Below are 18,089 nucleotides of genomic sequence, written 5' to 3' on the forward strand. Positions count from 1 at the left end.
CTTTTATAAAGCAATCTAAAAACAGCATCTGAGGTATGGAATATGTTGTTTTCAAACGTTTCTCTATGCTATAAATTAATTCATCTTTAAAAATAGTTCAATAAAAATCCACACAACACCTTATGCAGGGAGGCAGTCATGCCACTCTCCAGTTCTAAAAGCCATTTCTCCACCTGTCCCCTGGCTTTGGAGGTGGAAATGACATCCAGGAGTTGCACCATTTCACCCTCACTGCTCTTCATGTGGGTGATATCCAGCACATCAGTGAACAACACACTAGCAATGCCTTCAAAGCACTTCTTCAGATGGGGCTGCACCCTTGTGGAGAGGAATGCAAGAAAAGTGAATCACTCAAAGTTACAGTTCAAGGTCCACAGGCCTGTAAATGTGGACCTCAAGCATCCTAATTTAACGCTTCATGTCCTGTGGTTTGCTATGTTGTAAATGCCACATTTGTCTGTGGCATTTGCTAAAAAAGTCCCTGAATTTAAAGTAAGTGTTTTTCTCAGGACATTACATTCAGTGACAAGTAATGCAAATTTCCCCCAACATTAATTACCCCTCTGTGGCCTACACAAACCCACCATCCACATCAGTGCTGCAGAAATCCCTTCTTTACAGAAGAGCTGATGACTGTGTATCTGTACAGATGTACTGTGAAGTCCCAGCAGTCAGAGACCGAATTGAGGGAGAGCAGAATGAAAATGAAATGAGAAAAAGAAATAACAGGAGAAGAGTAAGAGGCTTGAACATCTTGCCTCAAATCACATTTATTATTAACTGAACGCCCAGGGTGAAATGAGACAAGTGTTGGTTATCAGTGAGGATTTCTGGGTAACCACTATGAAGGTAAAGTAGCTGCTGTAAGCACAAGAAAACAAAGGGCTGTTATGATTAATTTATAGTAGCTAGCCCCCAATCACAGTCTTCCATTTCCTTTTCTGCATTTCTTCTTTCACTTCATAAATCTCAGTTTCAAATCTTTTTACTGGAAATTGTTCTGAGACCTTTTTATATGCTATACATTGTAGTACAAAGCTAGTTTTGATGGGGGGGTTTCTCTTTAAGGGTTGTCGATAACATCCATAGCTAATTGATTAAAATTATTATTGTTGTTATGATAAAAAATAAATAATAAATAAAACTGTGTGCACACTTATAGTTCTTTACCTTGTAGGATCTTTGGTCTCAGAGAGGATTTCCAACAACTCCTCGTTTGAGAGGAAGAAGAACCGTGGAAAGTAGAGACGTTTCTTCTCCAAGTAGTTATTAAGACCTTTGAGGATCATTTCCAGAAACTCATTGGACATTTGCAGTCTTTCCAGGATCTTGTCGATGGCTATCACAGCCAACACGTGCTTGTTCTGCATTGAAGAGAATCACCTTTAATGCTTTGTCCACTGTCAATGCGGGAAATTTGATCTTCATTGTCAACTCACTTCAGCACATTTAAAAAACTAGTTAGTACAAAACGTTTGAAATGGATTATTCTAAGTTCTGAGTTTATGTTCTTTTGGGTGGTAAACAGGCAACTACACACTGCAGTTTCACAGGTGTGTTACCAAAATGTTTTTTTTTTTTATGTTGGCTTATTTGTAACATGAAGCTTTCCACTGGGTTAGCTATTAATACAAGAATACAAAGGTTATGTCACATTAGCTTCCCAGATAGTCACAATCTTGTACAGCACCATGACTTAGTTCAATGAGAAGTAGCACTAGTCTTAGTCATAGTCAGATAAATGTCTGATAAAGCTCTAGTTAAAAGGAAATACCATACAGAGTCCTGTGATAATACTAGTCCTGGATGAATCAGCAACTGTTTCTTTTTTTTTCTTTTTCACATCTTTCCTGCATACAAGTTGGTGAGGCTGCACTGACAATTATACATAAGAGTTTGGAAACATCCTGGATGCAAATTCAGGACTCAGCTCATATCAATACACAGCACAGAGACCCACTGACAGAGAGAGCAAATTCAAATCCATCAGAAGAGCAAAATTCTGAGGGATAATGAGACGTATAACATGCACGGCAGCATTTGGTGAGGAACAATGTGCCATTTTACAACTGGCTCAACAGTGTGGCAGCCTGGAAACAGAAATGTTGAGTATACAGCTATTAACCACAAATGTCAGAAAATTAGTGTAAAACACAGCCTGAAGTCTATCCCAGTTGTCTTTGAGTGGCAGGCTGTGCACCCTGGACAGCTTAAAGCACAACATAAATACCAGAATTACAAATGAATAAAGTTACCATGTTGGAAAAGTGAGAAAAATGCAAAAGTGGCCACTCCGATGACTAAATAATAGTGATCGAAGTGAGTTGACTTATTTATAAAACATTAACATTCAGGAGAAATTCACATTCCCTTTAGGTTTCTGCTTTGCATAAGAGTTGTCAATGCTGCTCGGAAGGTGACACTAAAACACTGCAATTTCTTCCTTTAACAAAATCCACTTTATGCTCCACACTGAGGTCCACCTGTCACACAGAGTCTAGAGAAAAATCTATGGTGGGAGAGAGCAATAGAGATTTCACCTGAGGCATGTCTAGCACCTTTGAAATATTTCAGCTCTCATATCATCTCATCTGTACACTAATTCAATATCCTCTGGAGCTGTCACCCCCAGGAAGCGTCTAAATAAAAAGTCTGTCTAATTTCCAAGGTTGGACAGTGAACCTCTAACCCGCTCACATGAAGATTTTGGCAGTTCTGAAATGAAGTCTGATATCATCTTCTAGGAATGAAATAACAGACAGGGAGGAGCAGAGCCAGTGTGGAGTCAATATGAAAAAACATGGATGAACATTTGCTCTAATGGTTACAACACATAATCACAATGCCCGCGGTCTGATTCCTGGTCAGATGACCCGTGTTTGTGTCTCCTTAGACTGGGAATTTTTCATGAGGTAAGAGAAGAACAAGGCATTTCTCCCGATTGCTGGTCATGTACAAGAACAAATAGGCACCAAAAGAAAACAAATCTGGTAAGGGGCTCCATACAGTAATGCACATGAAAAATCAATCAGGTAAAACAAGCAAGCATCAAGGCTATCTTAAACTAGTATATATACTGGCTGGATAACTTGATCAGGTTTGACACAGAGACGTCTGGAAGCCAAACAAATGTTGGAGGTAGAAGAAAGAGAAAGCCAAAACGATAACTGATTATACCTTGAAGGTAAAAATGGTGCAGACACGGTATCACCTTATGTTGATTTGCAATGATTTAGTCATCCTTAACACGTGGTTGCTCTTCACTTTGTATAATGTGCCAAGTATAGGCAGTTTTTCCAAGGTTTTGTTTCCTACAAATATAGTGAAAGTAGCATTTAAACAATGAGAGGTTTAAACTGTTGTAGATCGTGTTTTTTCCTTCTTAAATCAGGCCAAAAGATACAATTTTAAAATACAGTAACCGAGAAATGAAAGCCTAAATCAGACGTTCAAGCTCAATTGCAAAGACAAGGCACACTTCATTGCATTTCTGTCAGCATGTAATTATTCTGACAAAGTGTTCCTGATTGATGAACTATGAATCTTCACATTTGTGATTTTGGTCCATTCTTTAGGAGTACATTGTAATAACAGGTCTATTTTTATATTTTATGTTGAAATGCTAATATTGCTTTATGGAGGTACTGTGAGGTAATGTAACATACAAATCAGTAAAGGGTGGGAACTGTTCCCAGATGATATAGCAGGTCTTAAAAAAAATAACACACATCCAGGACAAAAGTTTTGTTGTCCTTTATTACACAATATGAGTGTGAACTAGTCTTTGGTTAGTTTACTAGCTCATTCTCAGGTTTATTAGAGGTATATCTATATCTATGGTTATATTAATAAACACTATGCCAGTCGCCTTCTCTTTGTGCTCATAGGTAAGCTGTTTCTCTCCTTCTTCACTCACTCAAAGGAACTTGGGTGTGGTGCGCTGCATAGTTAAAAGGAAGCAGGTTCATAGAAATAAATCTTTTAAATTGATTTACCCTGTTTGTACTTTCAACTGAGCATGCAATAGTAAAGTAAGTGACACACTAATACAAGCAGCAAATAAAAAAAAGACCAGGAAAATTAAGTGAAGATGGTGATGCTGTAAGGTGCTAGAAGATGAGTGGCTCTTGAGCAACTCCCAGTGGCTGATGTGATGACAACAACCTGGGCAAAGACGTCCTGATGTGGACAGAGGATCTGACTTTGCTCACACTCGTGTCATAGCATGTAGTTGAGATGATTCTAATTTCATGCATCACTGATCAGTCTTATTGACAAAGAGAAGGGATGTACTGTTTGTCAGATTTTGATGCAGTACAAGATCATGCCAAGGAGGTATTTTTCTGTAACTGGCCCTTGTGTGGTGGTGAATTAAAATGAGCTTTAAGCAATGAACAAAATTTGAGAACAAAAAGCAGAAAATCATAATTTTTATGGCCATAATTACAATTTTGTTGGGGAACTCTTGTTTGAAATGATTTAAGACCCCAGTTACAATGAAGTTGGGACACTGTTAAATTATAAACAAGAACGCAATGACTCAAAATAAATACATATTTTATACACATGAGAAGATAGAAAACATATCAAATGTTTAAACTGACAAAATTTGTTATGTTTTCAATCTTGCACTGTGAAAAAAACGTGTGTTTATGAGATTTGCATTGAATCATTGCATTTTCTTTTATTTACATTACACACAGCATCCCAGCTTGCCTGGATTTGGGGTTGTATTACAGCAGCAGAGGACAGTTACAGATTTTGAGCTCATCACTGCCCTCAAATACAGAAATTAATGAGTGATGAGTAAATCTCCCACCAGAGCACACAGATGGATGTTTGGGAGGCAGCAGGGTGTCAAACACCAGGGCAGAGAAGCAGCAGCACTGACATGTCAGAGTGAGACATCAAAATTGACTGCTAAAACTGGGAGGCGATGTTTGGTTTATGATAATGTAGTCTGGCTGAACTAGCTTGCTGGCTTAGCTTCATACCATAAAATATTTTGGTTTCCACACTATTAGCAGAATATTCCTTTTTTGTTTGTTTATTTGTTTTTATTTAGCTATCTAGCTAACATTTTTTAAAAAGTTCACAAACTTTTTGCCCCTGTCATTACTGGTAGCGCTATACATTCACATTGATCAAAAGTTAGAGGAATTCCCTATCAAACCCTATCAAAAAATAAAATAAAATAAAATAAAAAATTAAATTTTGGGGATCTGTTTAATATAATTTTCTGGTGCCACACTGAACCACTTTCCCTTTGGTTCAATGCACTAATATATACAATATTCCCCGTGCAAAATATTATAATACTATGCCATACCAATTTTTTCCCCCAACCTCATACTCTATATATTGGCGATGCATCTCTCCCACTGCTTCCAAATAGTTTGATTTTTGTTTGACAAACTTACAATGAACCAAATCTGGCAAGCAGTCAAGTTGTTGAGCGCAGATTGTTTTACTGTGGCCAGCACTGTGCTGTATGTGTTGCATGATACAACGCAACGATGAATGCCCTCCTTCCAACATGAGGCTTCAGGACACTGCAGAAAGGTCAATTTAGAGCATAGGTTTACTTTGGAGTATGATTTTGCGGTGCAGAACTGAATCTGATACACCGCACTCAGGCTCGGTAACTGAAAGCTGTTGAAAACTGCTCGGTGGAAGCTGGAGGCCTAGCTCTAATGATCCTTTAAATAAAATCTGGCTAAATTTGAAACTGAAGTTGATGGCTGCTCTCTGGATGAATTTAAGGTCTGCAGCCAAATTCCAGACGCACAGTCCAAGTGGTCAGAACAGGACTTCCAGGGAGCAATCTAAAAATATCCACCACACTGGAAGCAATCTGAATGGTCTTGAAAACATGACCTTGAATAGAGAAACACTGAAATTTATTGAGGTAAAAATTCTGATTTTTAATGAACCACTCCACAAACATTTTGATCACGCCTTCATAATCTATCCTTTTCTCTCACTCTATTTTCTATTAAATTTTTAATCCTTATATTGATACAACATTTTGGCCATATGTTACTTTAATAAAAGAAAAAAGTACATATAGCCTTTAGAAACTGAGCTCCATTATACAAGTTAAAAAATTAAGTTTAAACTGTACTGCTTTAGTATTTATGCTGACATGCTCAATAACACAGTGCAACATATCAAAGCAGCTTAGAGTGTACACATGAGCGTCTTTGTGTGCAGGCTGCCCATCCCTCGGTGACCTCATTTTCTTTGTGGTTCCATACACCCCTGCCCCTTCCAGACAAAATCCATAATTTCTATTTGATGGTGCAGTCAGGCTGGGCTTTCGGAGGACACTGCCTGAAATTGATGTGTCTCATTTCAGGCCTACTGAGGACGCCAATTACCCTTTGGAAACTCTTTGAGGATGCTCTTGCAACACTCACTTTCTATCCCCGCTCAGTTGTTTTTGTCTCGCTCCCCATCCGTTTCGGACTGATTCACTCTTATCACATTCCCTCTGTCTGAATGCTCCTTTCTGTTTGGCTGTATCGATGTATTTGGCTGACATTGTTCTTTTCCTACATATTCTCAGAATCTCTCAGTGTGCCTTTATGTTTATGTGTCTGCACGCTGACCCACCTGCTCAGGTTAATGCACTGAATTTAATCTGATTACAGTAGAACACTTGAAATTTTAAGGTGTATGCTGTCTAGTAATAAATACTTGTCCTGAGCTGGATGCGCTATAGCTATATTTGCATTTCAAACTACAGAACAAGTACAAATACACAGGTATTGAAACCCGAATCTCCTTCAGATTTTTGCTTTTCAAAGGCAATAGTGTTAGATCAAAAACACTCACCAGTGAAACCTGTTTCATGATGTCTCTCCATGTTTTGTCAACAGTTGTGTATCGGCGTCCCTCTTCAGGCATCTGAACCATGATGTCTGGGGAGCTGAATATGGGCTCCAGGTACAGCCAAGTAGACTGCACCTTTAACCACTCGTCCAGGACTTCTTGGAGAAGCAGCAACTTGCCCTCCCATTCCCTAATGATAAAAATTATAATAATAATATTACTTACTGATGTGTAGTCACTTTGCAGTTAAAATGTTGCAATCAGATGCAGAGGCAGAGGGTCAGATTCAAGCTTTATAAAAGACAAACTGATTCCTTTACATGCTATTATTCTTTTTTTGTTTTGTTTTGCAATCTTTGCTATATAATATTTCATTGCTCACAAAAATAAAAAAGGTTGGTGCATTTTAAAAAAATCAAACTGATTTTTAAAGTTTTTGTTTTCAATGATTACATATAATATTTGTCATCTTCATCCTGATCACAGTTATTTAAAAAAGGAAAAAAAAAAAAAAAAACACGACCAGGTCTAAACTAAGACCACACATGTGTGCTTTCCATGTCTTTGATGAAAACTCACACAACATCCATAAGACATTTCCTATAGCTGCTTATTATACTTGTACAATGATGTGCAATGTTTCCCTATAAAACTGTTTCAGTTTATCAGTTCAGACCTTTTACCTCTCTGTAGAGGTTGAAAAAAATGATTCAAGCTCTTCTGATCTCAGCAGGGATTGTTGTGGGTACTTTAATCCACATGTGGCATCTGTTTAAATGTGAAGTCCTTCTGGATAGAACTCATTAGCTCACTACACTACAGCATCTATGAATAAGCCGTACATCTCTGGGCTTCTTTGCTGGTGTTTCGGGCAGCACAGATGCTCACAAAAACAGTCAATATTGGCAGCTAAATTATGCAACAAGTTCACATTAGCAGTAAGGGCGGTGGGGCACAGATGTCTGTTTGCCACACAATCTCAGCTGAGCCCTGCAGCAAGCAATACATAGACTGCCAACAGATTGCAGCTAAATAGTGAGTGTATGGAATTTTCCCCTTAATAACATTACACCAAACTTATTTTCCAAGCAAGCAAAGCAAAATGACTCAAAAACAATTCCTCTTGACTCTCACCGTATTTCCACTTCAAAAGGTTTAATGAAGGGTGAGCCTTTCATGGTTTGTGTCTTCACAATGTGATCATCCAACAACATCTGCACTTCTTCCACCGATGACAGGATTGAGGTGCCCGTCTCTCGGTAGCTAAGGAGATTAAACTCCATGTGATCCCACTCACTGGTCATTTTCTCCATGGCCTTCTCCAGTGAGTACTCCTTGCTGGCTGCTTCACTGATGCCTTCGAAGCTGCTCAAGTGCTGTTCCAGGTGCATTGATAGGAAGTTAGACACAGACACCTGATCATCAGCTGGCTCCAGGTAGATGCCAGCCAAGTCCGACATGGCATCCCAGTGACGTTTACGCAGGCCGGGATTACACAGTACCTATGAAAAAGTACATCCAGTCCAAATTACTTCCAAAATTTCAAATGATATTGTATTAAAGTCAAATACCAAATCTTACTCTTGATTTCTCACCTGCACCATAGGAATGTGCTCCTTGAAGTCTTCCACCTTAGCCTTTATAGTGTTTGCTATATTAAGGGCATTGGGTACTTCACTTAAGGATTTCTCCAGCTTGTATAGAGTGCGCCAATAGTTGCCAACATCACCTTCTACCTATTTTGGGAATGGGGGTATTTTTTTACATAACAACAGGACATAAATAGAATTTATAAAAAATTCACATCAAGTAATTCAATAAAAATATTTATTATGTCATATTTTTGTACCAACAAATGTTTATTCATCAGCGCTATAATAACTTCTAGCAAAAGTTAAATTAACTTTTAGCAAAAATTTAAATAACTTTATCTACTTAAGTTACGTTATAATGACTCATTAAACTGAATAATAAAGTTGTCTTCTCATCCTCGCTCCAAAGGTCAATTTCTTTAGACTCCCTTGTTAAAATGCCCAAATTTATAATAGAAATATGCATATGTGTACAACCTAGTACAAAAAAACAAAAAGGTTTGAGTTTCCTCCATTACTACAGTTACAGGATGTTTAAAAAATACACTCCCTCTTTAAAACCATATTATAGTTTAAAATTATGAATGACTGAAGCTGTGGTCAGCTGACTGACCATCTTAGAGGCCTGAACTGCAGTTTTGGATTTTGCTATCTGTGTGTGGATCTTAGGAATCGTGTTTGCTAGCATTACATCATAACTTAGCTCTCCACTCTACAGCAGGATTTATAATAATACAAAAGGAAAAAAAAAATTATTATTTTTTTTTTTTTAAATCAAAGAACACAGACATTAAACAAACTAACATAAAGGCAGAAAGCTAAAGGTTATTCCAAGATTTGTACTGTTGTTGTTGCCAAGATGTATAGGAATTTCTTTTACTTATGGACTAATCACATTATTTTATTGTATAATGGCTTGGTGCCACTGGATTCTAACATGTCTCACGCTCATACAGTAAGACAAATGGTGAGGGTCTAGTAAGGAAGTTGGGGGAAGTCTCTGGTCTGCAGGCTTTATTTAATGGAAAACTTCCACAACACAAGATGAAAATGTAGATGGTTGCTATGAGTATTTAGGGTGTTTGCTTGCAAGTATTAAATGCTAGATTTAACAATGTGTTTTTAATAGTACAATTATTGATTGTAGTAGAGGTAACAGCAGTGTTAGCCATGCTTACAGAGGTACTTATAGTAATAATAGCTGAGGATGTAGTTAATGAAAGAAGTACTTAAATAAGCATTAAAAGGAAAAAAGGAAAGGAGTTTAAGCAGAAAACGTTGTTTCATGTGGAGCTCTGCTCTGTGGAGCTCAACATCAGTGAAGTGAAAAATGCTGAGTGCTTTGCTGCTCTTATATATATATAGTATGTGGAAGAATGGCTGTAATAGAAAAGGGAAATGGCAGTGCTAATAATACTAATAAGTACCACATGCAGTGATGTCATTATGTAAATAAGAAGGCACAAACAGATAAAAATGCAGTCAAAAAAATCCATCAGCTCCTTCAAGGGCTTTAGTTATACAAAGAAAGTTGACTAAGTTCATTTGATTTTTTTTTTTTTTTACATTATATTCACCATTTAATCTTGTTGCTTTCTTACTCAGTCTACTCTTACTCTGACCAACCACTTTCTTATTGAACTACCCAAGTTAGCTGTTTTGAACGTTCACAATACTAGAAAATAAGCTCTGTGTTATTTTTGCATTTATATTTGTTCAGTTTTTTTTTTTATCTTCCCAGGGACTTGATAAAATGCACCATTCAACAAAAAAATAGAAATCTGAATCTTTATGACGGTCTGGATGCCCTTATTATACTACTGTTGGACCACTGAGGCTGTAAATAAGACAGAGAATGTCATTGTTATATGAATAAAAATCAGAAAATTAGAACTGAGCTCAATCTGTCATCTAAACTCCCCAGTCACTCCTGCATTGAATACAAAGTAATTTTTCTACTGCTTTTACCTTGTCTGGGTTCACACTGGTGAGGGGTCCATGCAGCCACATCTCACGCTGTTTTATGAAATCAGTAGCTGTCTCATAGAGGCGCAGGAATGGTGTCAACTTTTCCTGCGCCTTCTTCCGCTCTGGATATTGGGAAACAGACCAGCCGAAAGCCTCCTCGTCTAGATTTAAATCATTAATCTTTCCACAGAGGTAAGGATCAAAGGTAAGAGTAGAAGTAAAATAAAGAAATAAACAAAGACATGGAAAGAAAAGATAAAATAATGAATAGATGCATAGTTGATTTATAAATAAGACATAAACACATAATACAGCCTGAGATAACGCCTGTTGCTGCCCTCTAGAGGTTAAATATACATTTAACCTCTAGAGGGCAGCATTTTATACATACATACATACGTGTGTATATATATGTATAAATATCTCTATGTAAAAAATTGCTACCTGTACAGATATCTCTCTAGGCTTGCAGGTAACAAGTTGTGATATACCTTTTCAGCAGCTAAATCCAGTTTGGTATTGAGGGCCTGAGCTTTTGTCAGGTACTTGCTGAGATTGGCTGTCTCACAAAAGGCCTTAAACTCCTCCACTTGTTTACTGTAGCTGTCCAGTTCTTGCAACAAGTGCTCACGGTACAACTGGAATGAGGGTAAGGAAAGATGTCCTTGTATTTTAGCCACCACTATGTTTTCTCTACATTAAACATTAAAATACACTGAAACAGAAAAACACAGACCTTAAGCCCATTCTGATATTGTTCCGTCATTTTGCTAACTATCTGTTGGTGTTCCTCAAAGATGGATGGCATACGTTTAAACCACTGGATTGTCTTTGTATTGAGCTCCATATCCAGTGTTGACAGGGTGGCAAACTCCACCAGGAAACACAACTGCGTGGCAGAGTCTGCTAGTCTTTGTTGCAAAAGAGGCATCTCCGTGGTCTCCACCTTTGTAATATAAGCCTGGATAAGAAAAAACAATTGTCATTTATATCTTAAAAAAAATGTACAGCAACCATACTAGGGTAGTTCAAGTGTGAGGGAATGCAAGACCTTCCAGGCTTTCTGTAGCCTCAGCTGAGGGCCTACTACCAAAAACACTCAAAACCACAAGAAAAGAAATAAAAGACAAAGTTTACTGACTGGTGTTAAGTGCACTCCATAACTGCTTTGTGGACAATCTGTAAAGGACAATTGTGCATGGCATAATGCAACAAGCCTGGTATGTGTGATTTTTTGGTGCAGTCACCTTGAGTTCCATCAGCTTTTGAGTATCTGGCGGTGTGCTCAGTGCCTTCTCTGAAATCTGCTCAAATTCATGACAAAGCCTGTGAGAGGAAGAATGGCATTAATTCAGTGATGTATACGGAGGATTTCACAGATTTACAATCTTATTATGGCACCGCTTGGCAATAGAGAACACCACAGAGCAGGTAACACAGGGCCAAAAATCACAAAGAGCACTAAACGACATCCCTTATGACTTTCACACGGTGTATTCTTTTAGAGTGACCAGCTTAGGTCTGCACTCTTAAGCTTCCCTATGCATATTTCAGTAGTATCTGCCAAACAGAAGCTGCTTAATCCCCCTCAGCTTTTTTTAATGATAACTTCCTTGAACTGTATTGGTGAACTATGCTGATGTAGAGAGAAAACACTCTTGCTGAGAATAAAAAAAGAGAACCAACTAACTTCTTGTTGGCTTTCTGATGGTCATCTAGCATCCGTGTAACCAGTTTCTGCTGTATGTCCTGTGCACGCTTGACAAGAGACTGGATGAGTTTATAGGACTGGACCTCAAACATGCCAAGTCGTACCACCTAAAATCCATGGTATAAATAAGTGACACAGTTAACACAATTTAAGAAATGACCAGTGATAAATGATGCAAGAGCTTTTAAATAAGCCCAATCAAAGAAACACAGATTTAAGAATTAGATTATTAGATTATTAGATTATTAGTTTTAAGCTTTCCCACTGTTTAGCTTTTTTGATTTGACACTATTTCAGCAAAATATATATCAGTGTAACTGGAAGGAAACATGAATAGTTACAGAGTAAGTTATGGGACCTTGGTTTAGGGATTTTTTTTAAATGCATTTACCTTGGAAGGCATATACTGGATCTCATCGATAAGCTTCTGGTAGTATAGCACCTGCACCATAAATTCCTGGAAAGAGTGCTGGTCGCGGAGGACCTGCTCCACATCTTTTTCCGCCTGCCTCGATACCAGTGTGGCATATTTATCATACTTGTGGATGTACTCCTTGGGCCTGACACACTCAGCCCAGAATACCCTGCGTACCTCCTCCTGGTGGGCATGAAGGACCTCTGGAAGGATGATGGGCTTCAGGGTACTTCCAAACTGTGAGCTTGGCTGGAGAAAAGCAAAGTAAGGTATAAAAATCAGGGGGAAGCGTGCTATTAAACAGGGCTGTATATAGAGTTGTCTCCTTACCCAGTCAGAGTACAGTTTGGTTTCCACACGAGGTATCACGCTGACAGATCTGAGCATGAACTCGTACACATTTAGGAAGGCCTCCTCGTATATGTTGAGGTTGGGCTCAAACTTGATCTCCCTGTCCTCCAAGATCAGATGCAGAACAAAGCCTGAGTGCTCACTGGCTCGTTCTGAGCGCTAGGTGACCAAATTAAAATGATACCAAAAAAAAGAAAAAGTGTTCACCCTCTCATAAAATATAACCAAAATATATTTAAATCCCTTTAGCTTACTCAGTTTCTTCTTACCGGATCTTGTGAAATTAAGTGTGTATAGTCGATGATTGAATCTGTTAGAAGATTCTGCAGTTGGGAAGTCATCAGCGCAGCCACACAGTTGAAAAAAGATTCTAGTTTGGTCATGTTGCTTTTGAAAGGCACCAGTTCACGCTTGCACCCTTGGTGGTAAATGTTCTGTACTTCAAGGAGCCAACTAGGGCAAAAAGAAACACAACATCAGCTTCAAGATTACATTACGTTAATGAGAACCACACATGTCGATACCCGACAGTCTGACTGACCACTCAAAGCACTTTAACTATAAGCCACATTGATACAGCACTTTATTCTATTCACTTTAAGCATTTTATCTACCCTGACCTATTTAGACTGAACTGTTAATTTAACATGTATGTCTTCTGACTGTGAGACGAAGGTGAAGACCCCTACAGGCCATAGGGGGAACATGGAAATTCCACACAGACGGGCCTCAGTCAAGCTTTGAACAGGGAAACTTTTTCCTGTGACCATGCCAACGACTCCACCACCATACCTAAACGCATAGGCAAAGGACTTTTGGGATAGTCTGCTGTGGCCTTTGTGAGTGGAACCTTCTAGCCATTGGTTCAACTATGACTTATAAAGTCTGCAAAAAATGACTTAAAAATAAGTAATGGAGGGTTTTAAAATACTGAGTCAGCTCAGATTTAAATCCTAATGAAATGAGGTGGGTGGATTTGAAACAGGCAGTACATGAAATAAGTCATTAAACATCTTACAACCAAATGCGTTTCAAACCGAAAACGGTGGAATTTCAAATAGCTGATGTCAGAGAATAGTAAACCATACTGTAAAATGCCTATTTTGCTTGAGAGGCACAACTAATAACCAGTGGTTCGATTAGGGTACTTACCTTTTAGCTACCTTTATGCTTTTTTTTCCCCCATTAATGAAATCTGTGCAAAGTTATCTTCTCACTGTTATTTCACTGAGCACAGGTATGCTGGTATTTAGTGATAAAGCAGACTTACTCTTGGAGGAGGACTCCTCTGGCACTGTCAACATGTCGAGCGACAATCTGCTGAAACTCAGAAAGCTCTATGGACTTGTTTCTGCGGTGGAACTCCTCTACATCTATCAGCCGGAGATTTCTGTAACCAGATAGCCAAGCAGGGCAAACAAGACTCTTCTACATTGATCATTTGTTTTTTTAATGTTTGTGACATGGTGTAATGTTTCAATTCCACAAATTTTCAAAAAGCAGAGAGAGATTTATATTTTACACCATCAGTTATTACATAACAGCTTCCAAATACCAGTAAAAACTGTCTATTTTCAGCATACTGGACTTCTGACTTGCAATGGCTTCTTAAATATTATTATATATGAAATACGATAGATGGCCCAACAATATTGTTTTAACCAGAATCATTAACTTATGACAAGTGGAATAAAGGTGCAACAAATAGTGCATGTGACTAAATTAAATATTCATTTGTAATTTAAAAGTTTCTAAATTAGAAAATATTTCATTTTAACCAAATTAATTTGAAGCTATCATGTTTCCAACTATACTCACTTGAAGGAGAAATGCCAAAGGTAGACTATTTTCATCACAGTGGGGTTGACAGAGTAAAGCTTTTCACCGATCCTCTTGCGTGCATGGACAAAAGACTTGTTCCATGGTTTTGGCACCTTTTCCACTCTGACAGTAAACAATAAAGGGCCAGTAAGGAAAAAAAACTATTTTCCACGAGCCTTTACACAATTAGAACATTTTGTTTAGTCTTGTAGTTACTGCTTATGATTATTAGCAGAGGTTTTTAATGCAATAAATAACCTGCAGACTTACTCTAGTCTGTGAGGGGGCAGATCTTTTTCTTTCTCTTTGTCACTTTCCTTTGCTTCTCTGAATGTATATCTCACTGCAATTATACACACACACGCACCCACACACGCACGCACGCACACACACACACACACACACACACACACAAACCCCACACTGAAACCACTTTCTTCTTATTATTACTAAACTCTTCAGGTTAAAAAAAGCCTATAAATTAGTTTTGGATTTCATAAACAATTCTCAGAATGATTTGCGGATTAAAAGTATATGTATATATTAAGTATATATGAATAAATACAGATTGCTGTCTTGATGCTGTGCAAATAGTCTTCATTGATCTCATCAACCAGCAGTTCCAGTGATGCGCTGTGGCACCTCAGGTCTGGGGAGACCCTTTTTATAATGCTCTCCACCCAAGATTCCTCCAGAGGTGACACATGGTCCAGGTCTATACCATTCTCAATGTAGTAGTTATATCTCTGACAGGACAAAAAAAAGCCAAAAAGTAGTTGATAAAATTATCCATCTATATCCAGTGAATCACTCTGCACCTATATGCAACTCAAAGATATGATTCAACATGTGAATATTCCATTTTTACTGGGCACACACATTTTTCTTTGTGCGTGCTTTCTGAATGACCTGCAATATATTCTTAGTATATTACTTGTTTTCATTTATTTAAGGTGCACCACTATGGAAGTTCAAATTAATGTTTTTACTTCTTGCATTTACTATACTACCAAATCAAAATGCATGTTTAAGTAAAGGAAATCATTCACAGTAAATAAAAAATCCTGCAGTTATCAACTTCAAGCACTTAACCGAGAAAACATGATTACTATATTGTATAAAGATTTTCAAAAAGAACTGCTCAAAACCACAACCGAGATGATATCGAAGTAAACAAGAAAAATTGAAGAAAAAAGTCGTCTTTACAAATTCCCTGTAGGATTTGGTTTACCATTGTTTCCAGTAAACTTGTTACATAAATGATCTCTAAACCTGAATCCTTTATCTGTGCATTAAAATCTAAGCATGGGTGTCAGTGTAGGGGAAGCTGGGATTACATCACCATATTGCAAACATTTGGATGGGGATTTTTGTTTCTGTTACAGAATTGTTACACTTCAGGTCCAACATCTTGTTAATGAGGATATACACAATAACAAAAGTGACCGAACATGAAGCACACAGTTCAATTTTACCATTTCACAGTCTCTACTTGCTGGTGTTTTGCCATCCTCCTCCTCCACCTCCTCCTCCTCTTCCTGCCGGCTAAGTCAGAAAATGCAAATAAGAGTAAAAACAGATGCCACTTTATCATATTAAACAGTATTTCCATATATTAAACACATTAAAGCCGCAATACTTTAATCTCAGTTATGCTTTGTAGTAAAAAATTGCCTTTGAAAAAGTTTTCTGATTATACATTACAGTAAGAACATAAAATGTATATTCAACATTAATGCAAAAACCATCCATAAATGTGTGGTGAAGTGGTTAGTCACATCCCTTCCATGCTGCCAAAGCATACAGCACATGTCAAACTCAAAGCCCGGTGTCAGCATGCAGAGCATTTTTTCCATGCTGGACAACCAAACCAGTAATATGTTTTTTTCAGGCCCACAAAAAAGCAACTTTAATTACTTTACATACCGCTAGAAGCTTAGCATAATTTAGATATCATATTTCAATTAGAAATAAAGCATCTAAGGTTTTCAAATAATGCAGTGGAGTAAAAGCTGTCTTTCACTTGCAGGCTACCCTCACTGCTGCTAGAAAGTGACAGACTGGCTGCTCTCAGCCTTCTGCAAAAGTTAAAAGAAATCTGACATAAAGATCTGTCCATTTAGCAGTTTATTTAAGCTGCTTTTTAGTTTGAATTAGTGTATTACTGTGAAAGAAATCACCATTCACTGGGAGGAGATAAACATGCTTTACTTTATATTTTAAACAGATTGATATCTGTACTATAACAGACAAATAAGTACTTATAAAGGACCAGAAATAAACAGTGAACTCACCATATAAATTTAACCAGGTTTTTTCTGAGATTCAGGTTTTTTCGATTGATGCTTTTGCGGATTCTGCTGCGACGCTTGGCGGTCCAGCGGGTTTGCATCCACATTCTGTCCTCAAACTGACTCTGAGGTCTGCCATGGCTTTGAAAGGCCCTGCTGCCTGCCTCATCATTTAACTCATCTCCTACAGCACAGAAACAGTTCAGGAAGGTAAACTGTGAAGCTACAAAAAACAAAACAAAAACAAAACAAAGCTGCTGGCATAAAACCATCCAAAAAAAGAGGCAACAACTCAAAACCTAGAGGAATGAACCCACGTTTTGAAGCTGTTTCAGTCCCATCAGGTTTCTGTGTGATTAGAGGAAACAGCGAAAATGATGGTCTTGCTTCCATCCAGGGCTGCTTTCTGAGGACCTGGGCAGTGGAGAGAGGTTATTGGAGTTATCAAAAACTAAACTAAATTAGAAATTGAGATAATTGCTGAGTTAACAGAAAAAAAACTTCAGAAAAATAAAAACAAACTCTAAAAAAAATTAAATACACAGCTATATGAAATAAAGTCTCCTCAGGACTCAAAGCAGTCCCTTTAAAAAAAAAAAAAGCACACCCCAGAAGCACATTTAACAGCAATAATGTGAAGTAACAGTAAGGGTTTTCTGTATGGCTTTCAGTCTCTCACATCATTGTGGAGGAATTATGGTCCACTCAACTTTTCACAGTTGGTTCTGCTTAGCAAGGTCTGAGGCCAGTCATTTATGCACACCTCTTTTTAAAGATCCAACAAAAGCACTTCAGTGGGTTGAGGTTTGAATTTTGAGTGGGCCATTGCAGAGCCTGGATTCTTTTTTTTTTTCCAGCCGCTCTGTTGGAGGTTTACTGGTGTGCATCAGATCACTGTCCTGTTGTAAGACCCAATACCAGCCAAGCTTTAACTGATAATAATAATAATAATAATAATAATAATAATAATAATAATAATAATAATGACCTCTGACATTTGACTCCAGAATATTGGAATCTATTATGGTACAACAGAGGAGTTCAAGGTAAGTCCCCCTCCGCCCTCCCCCGAAAACAAATAAGACTAAGCTAACCTAAATGAAAGC

The 18,089-nt window shown here is 37.8% G+C and overlaps 1 protein-coding gene and 1 long non-coding RNA gene across 4 annotated transcripts in view; one reads left to right on the forward strand and one right to left on the reverse strand.

Moving 5' to 3' along the window:
- LOC146501073 (uncharacterized) overlaps positions 1–18,089 on the forward strand; it is a 404,586-nt gene that overhangs the window by 305,358 nt on the left and 81,139 nt on the right. The window lies entirely within an intron of this gene.
- Positions 1–18,089, reverse strand: part of dnah7 (dynein, axonemal, heavy chain 7) — a 71,062-nt gene that overhangs the window by 52,363 nt on the left and 610 nt on the right. For 2 of the 3 annotated variants that reach the window (XM_085135180.1, XM_085135179.1), the window contains exons 2-21: positions 17,301–17,397; positions 16,987–17,167; positions 16,168–16,237; positions 15,258–15,438; positions 14,963–15,035; positions 14,690–14,815; positions 14,142–14,261; positions 13,141–13,324; positions 12,851–13,030; positions 12,497–12,769; positions 12,085–12,212; positions 11,642–11,720; positions 11,131–11,355; positions 10,886–11,032; positions 10,395–10,574; positions 8,430–8,570; positions 7,969–8,336; positions 6,838–7,024; positions 1,171–1,364; positions 120–318 (exon numbers count right to left, since the gene is read on the reverse strand). In XM_085135180.1, the coding sequence (XP_084991306.1) occupies positions 120–318; positions 1,171–1,364; positions 6,838–7,024; positions 7,969–8,336; positions 8,430–8,570; positions 10,395–10,574; positions 10,886–11,032; positions 11,131–11,355; positions 11,642–11,720; positions 12,085–12,212; positions 12,497–12,769; positions 12,851–13,030; positions 13,141–13,324; positions 14,142–14,261; positions 14,690–14,815; positions 14,963–15,035; positions 15,258–15,438; positions 16,168–16,237; positions 16,987–17,167; positions 17,301–17,397 (3,333 nt within the window). Of the gene's footprint in view, positions 1–119; positions 319–1,170; positions 1,365–6,837; positions 7,025–7,968; positions 8,337–8,429; positions 8,571–10,394; positions 10,575–10,885; positions 11,033–11,130; positions 11,356–11,641; positions 11,721–12,084; positions 12,213–12,496; positions 12,770–12,850; positions 13,031–13,140; positions 13,325–14,141; positions 14,262–14,689; positions 14,816–14,962; positions 15,036–15,257; positions 15,439–16,167; positions 16,238–16,982; positions 17,168–17,300; positions 17,398–18,089 lie in introns of those variants that run through there. The other variant, XM_085135181.1, reaches the window with a different exon arrangement.

Source organism: Neolamprologus multifasciatus, chromosome 16, assembly GCF_963576455.1.
Source record: "Neolamprologus multifasciatus chromosome 16, fNeoMul1.2, whole genome shotgun sequence".
NCBI lineage: Eukaryota > Metazoa > Chordata > Actinopteri > Cichliformes > Cichlidae > Neolamprologus > Neolamprologus multifasciatus.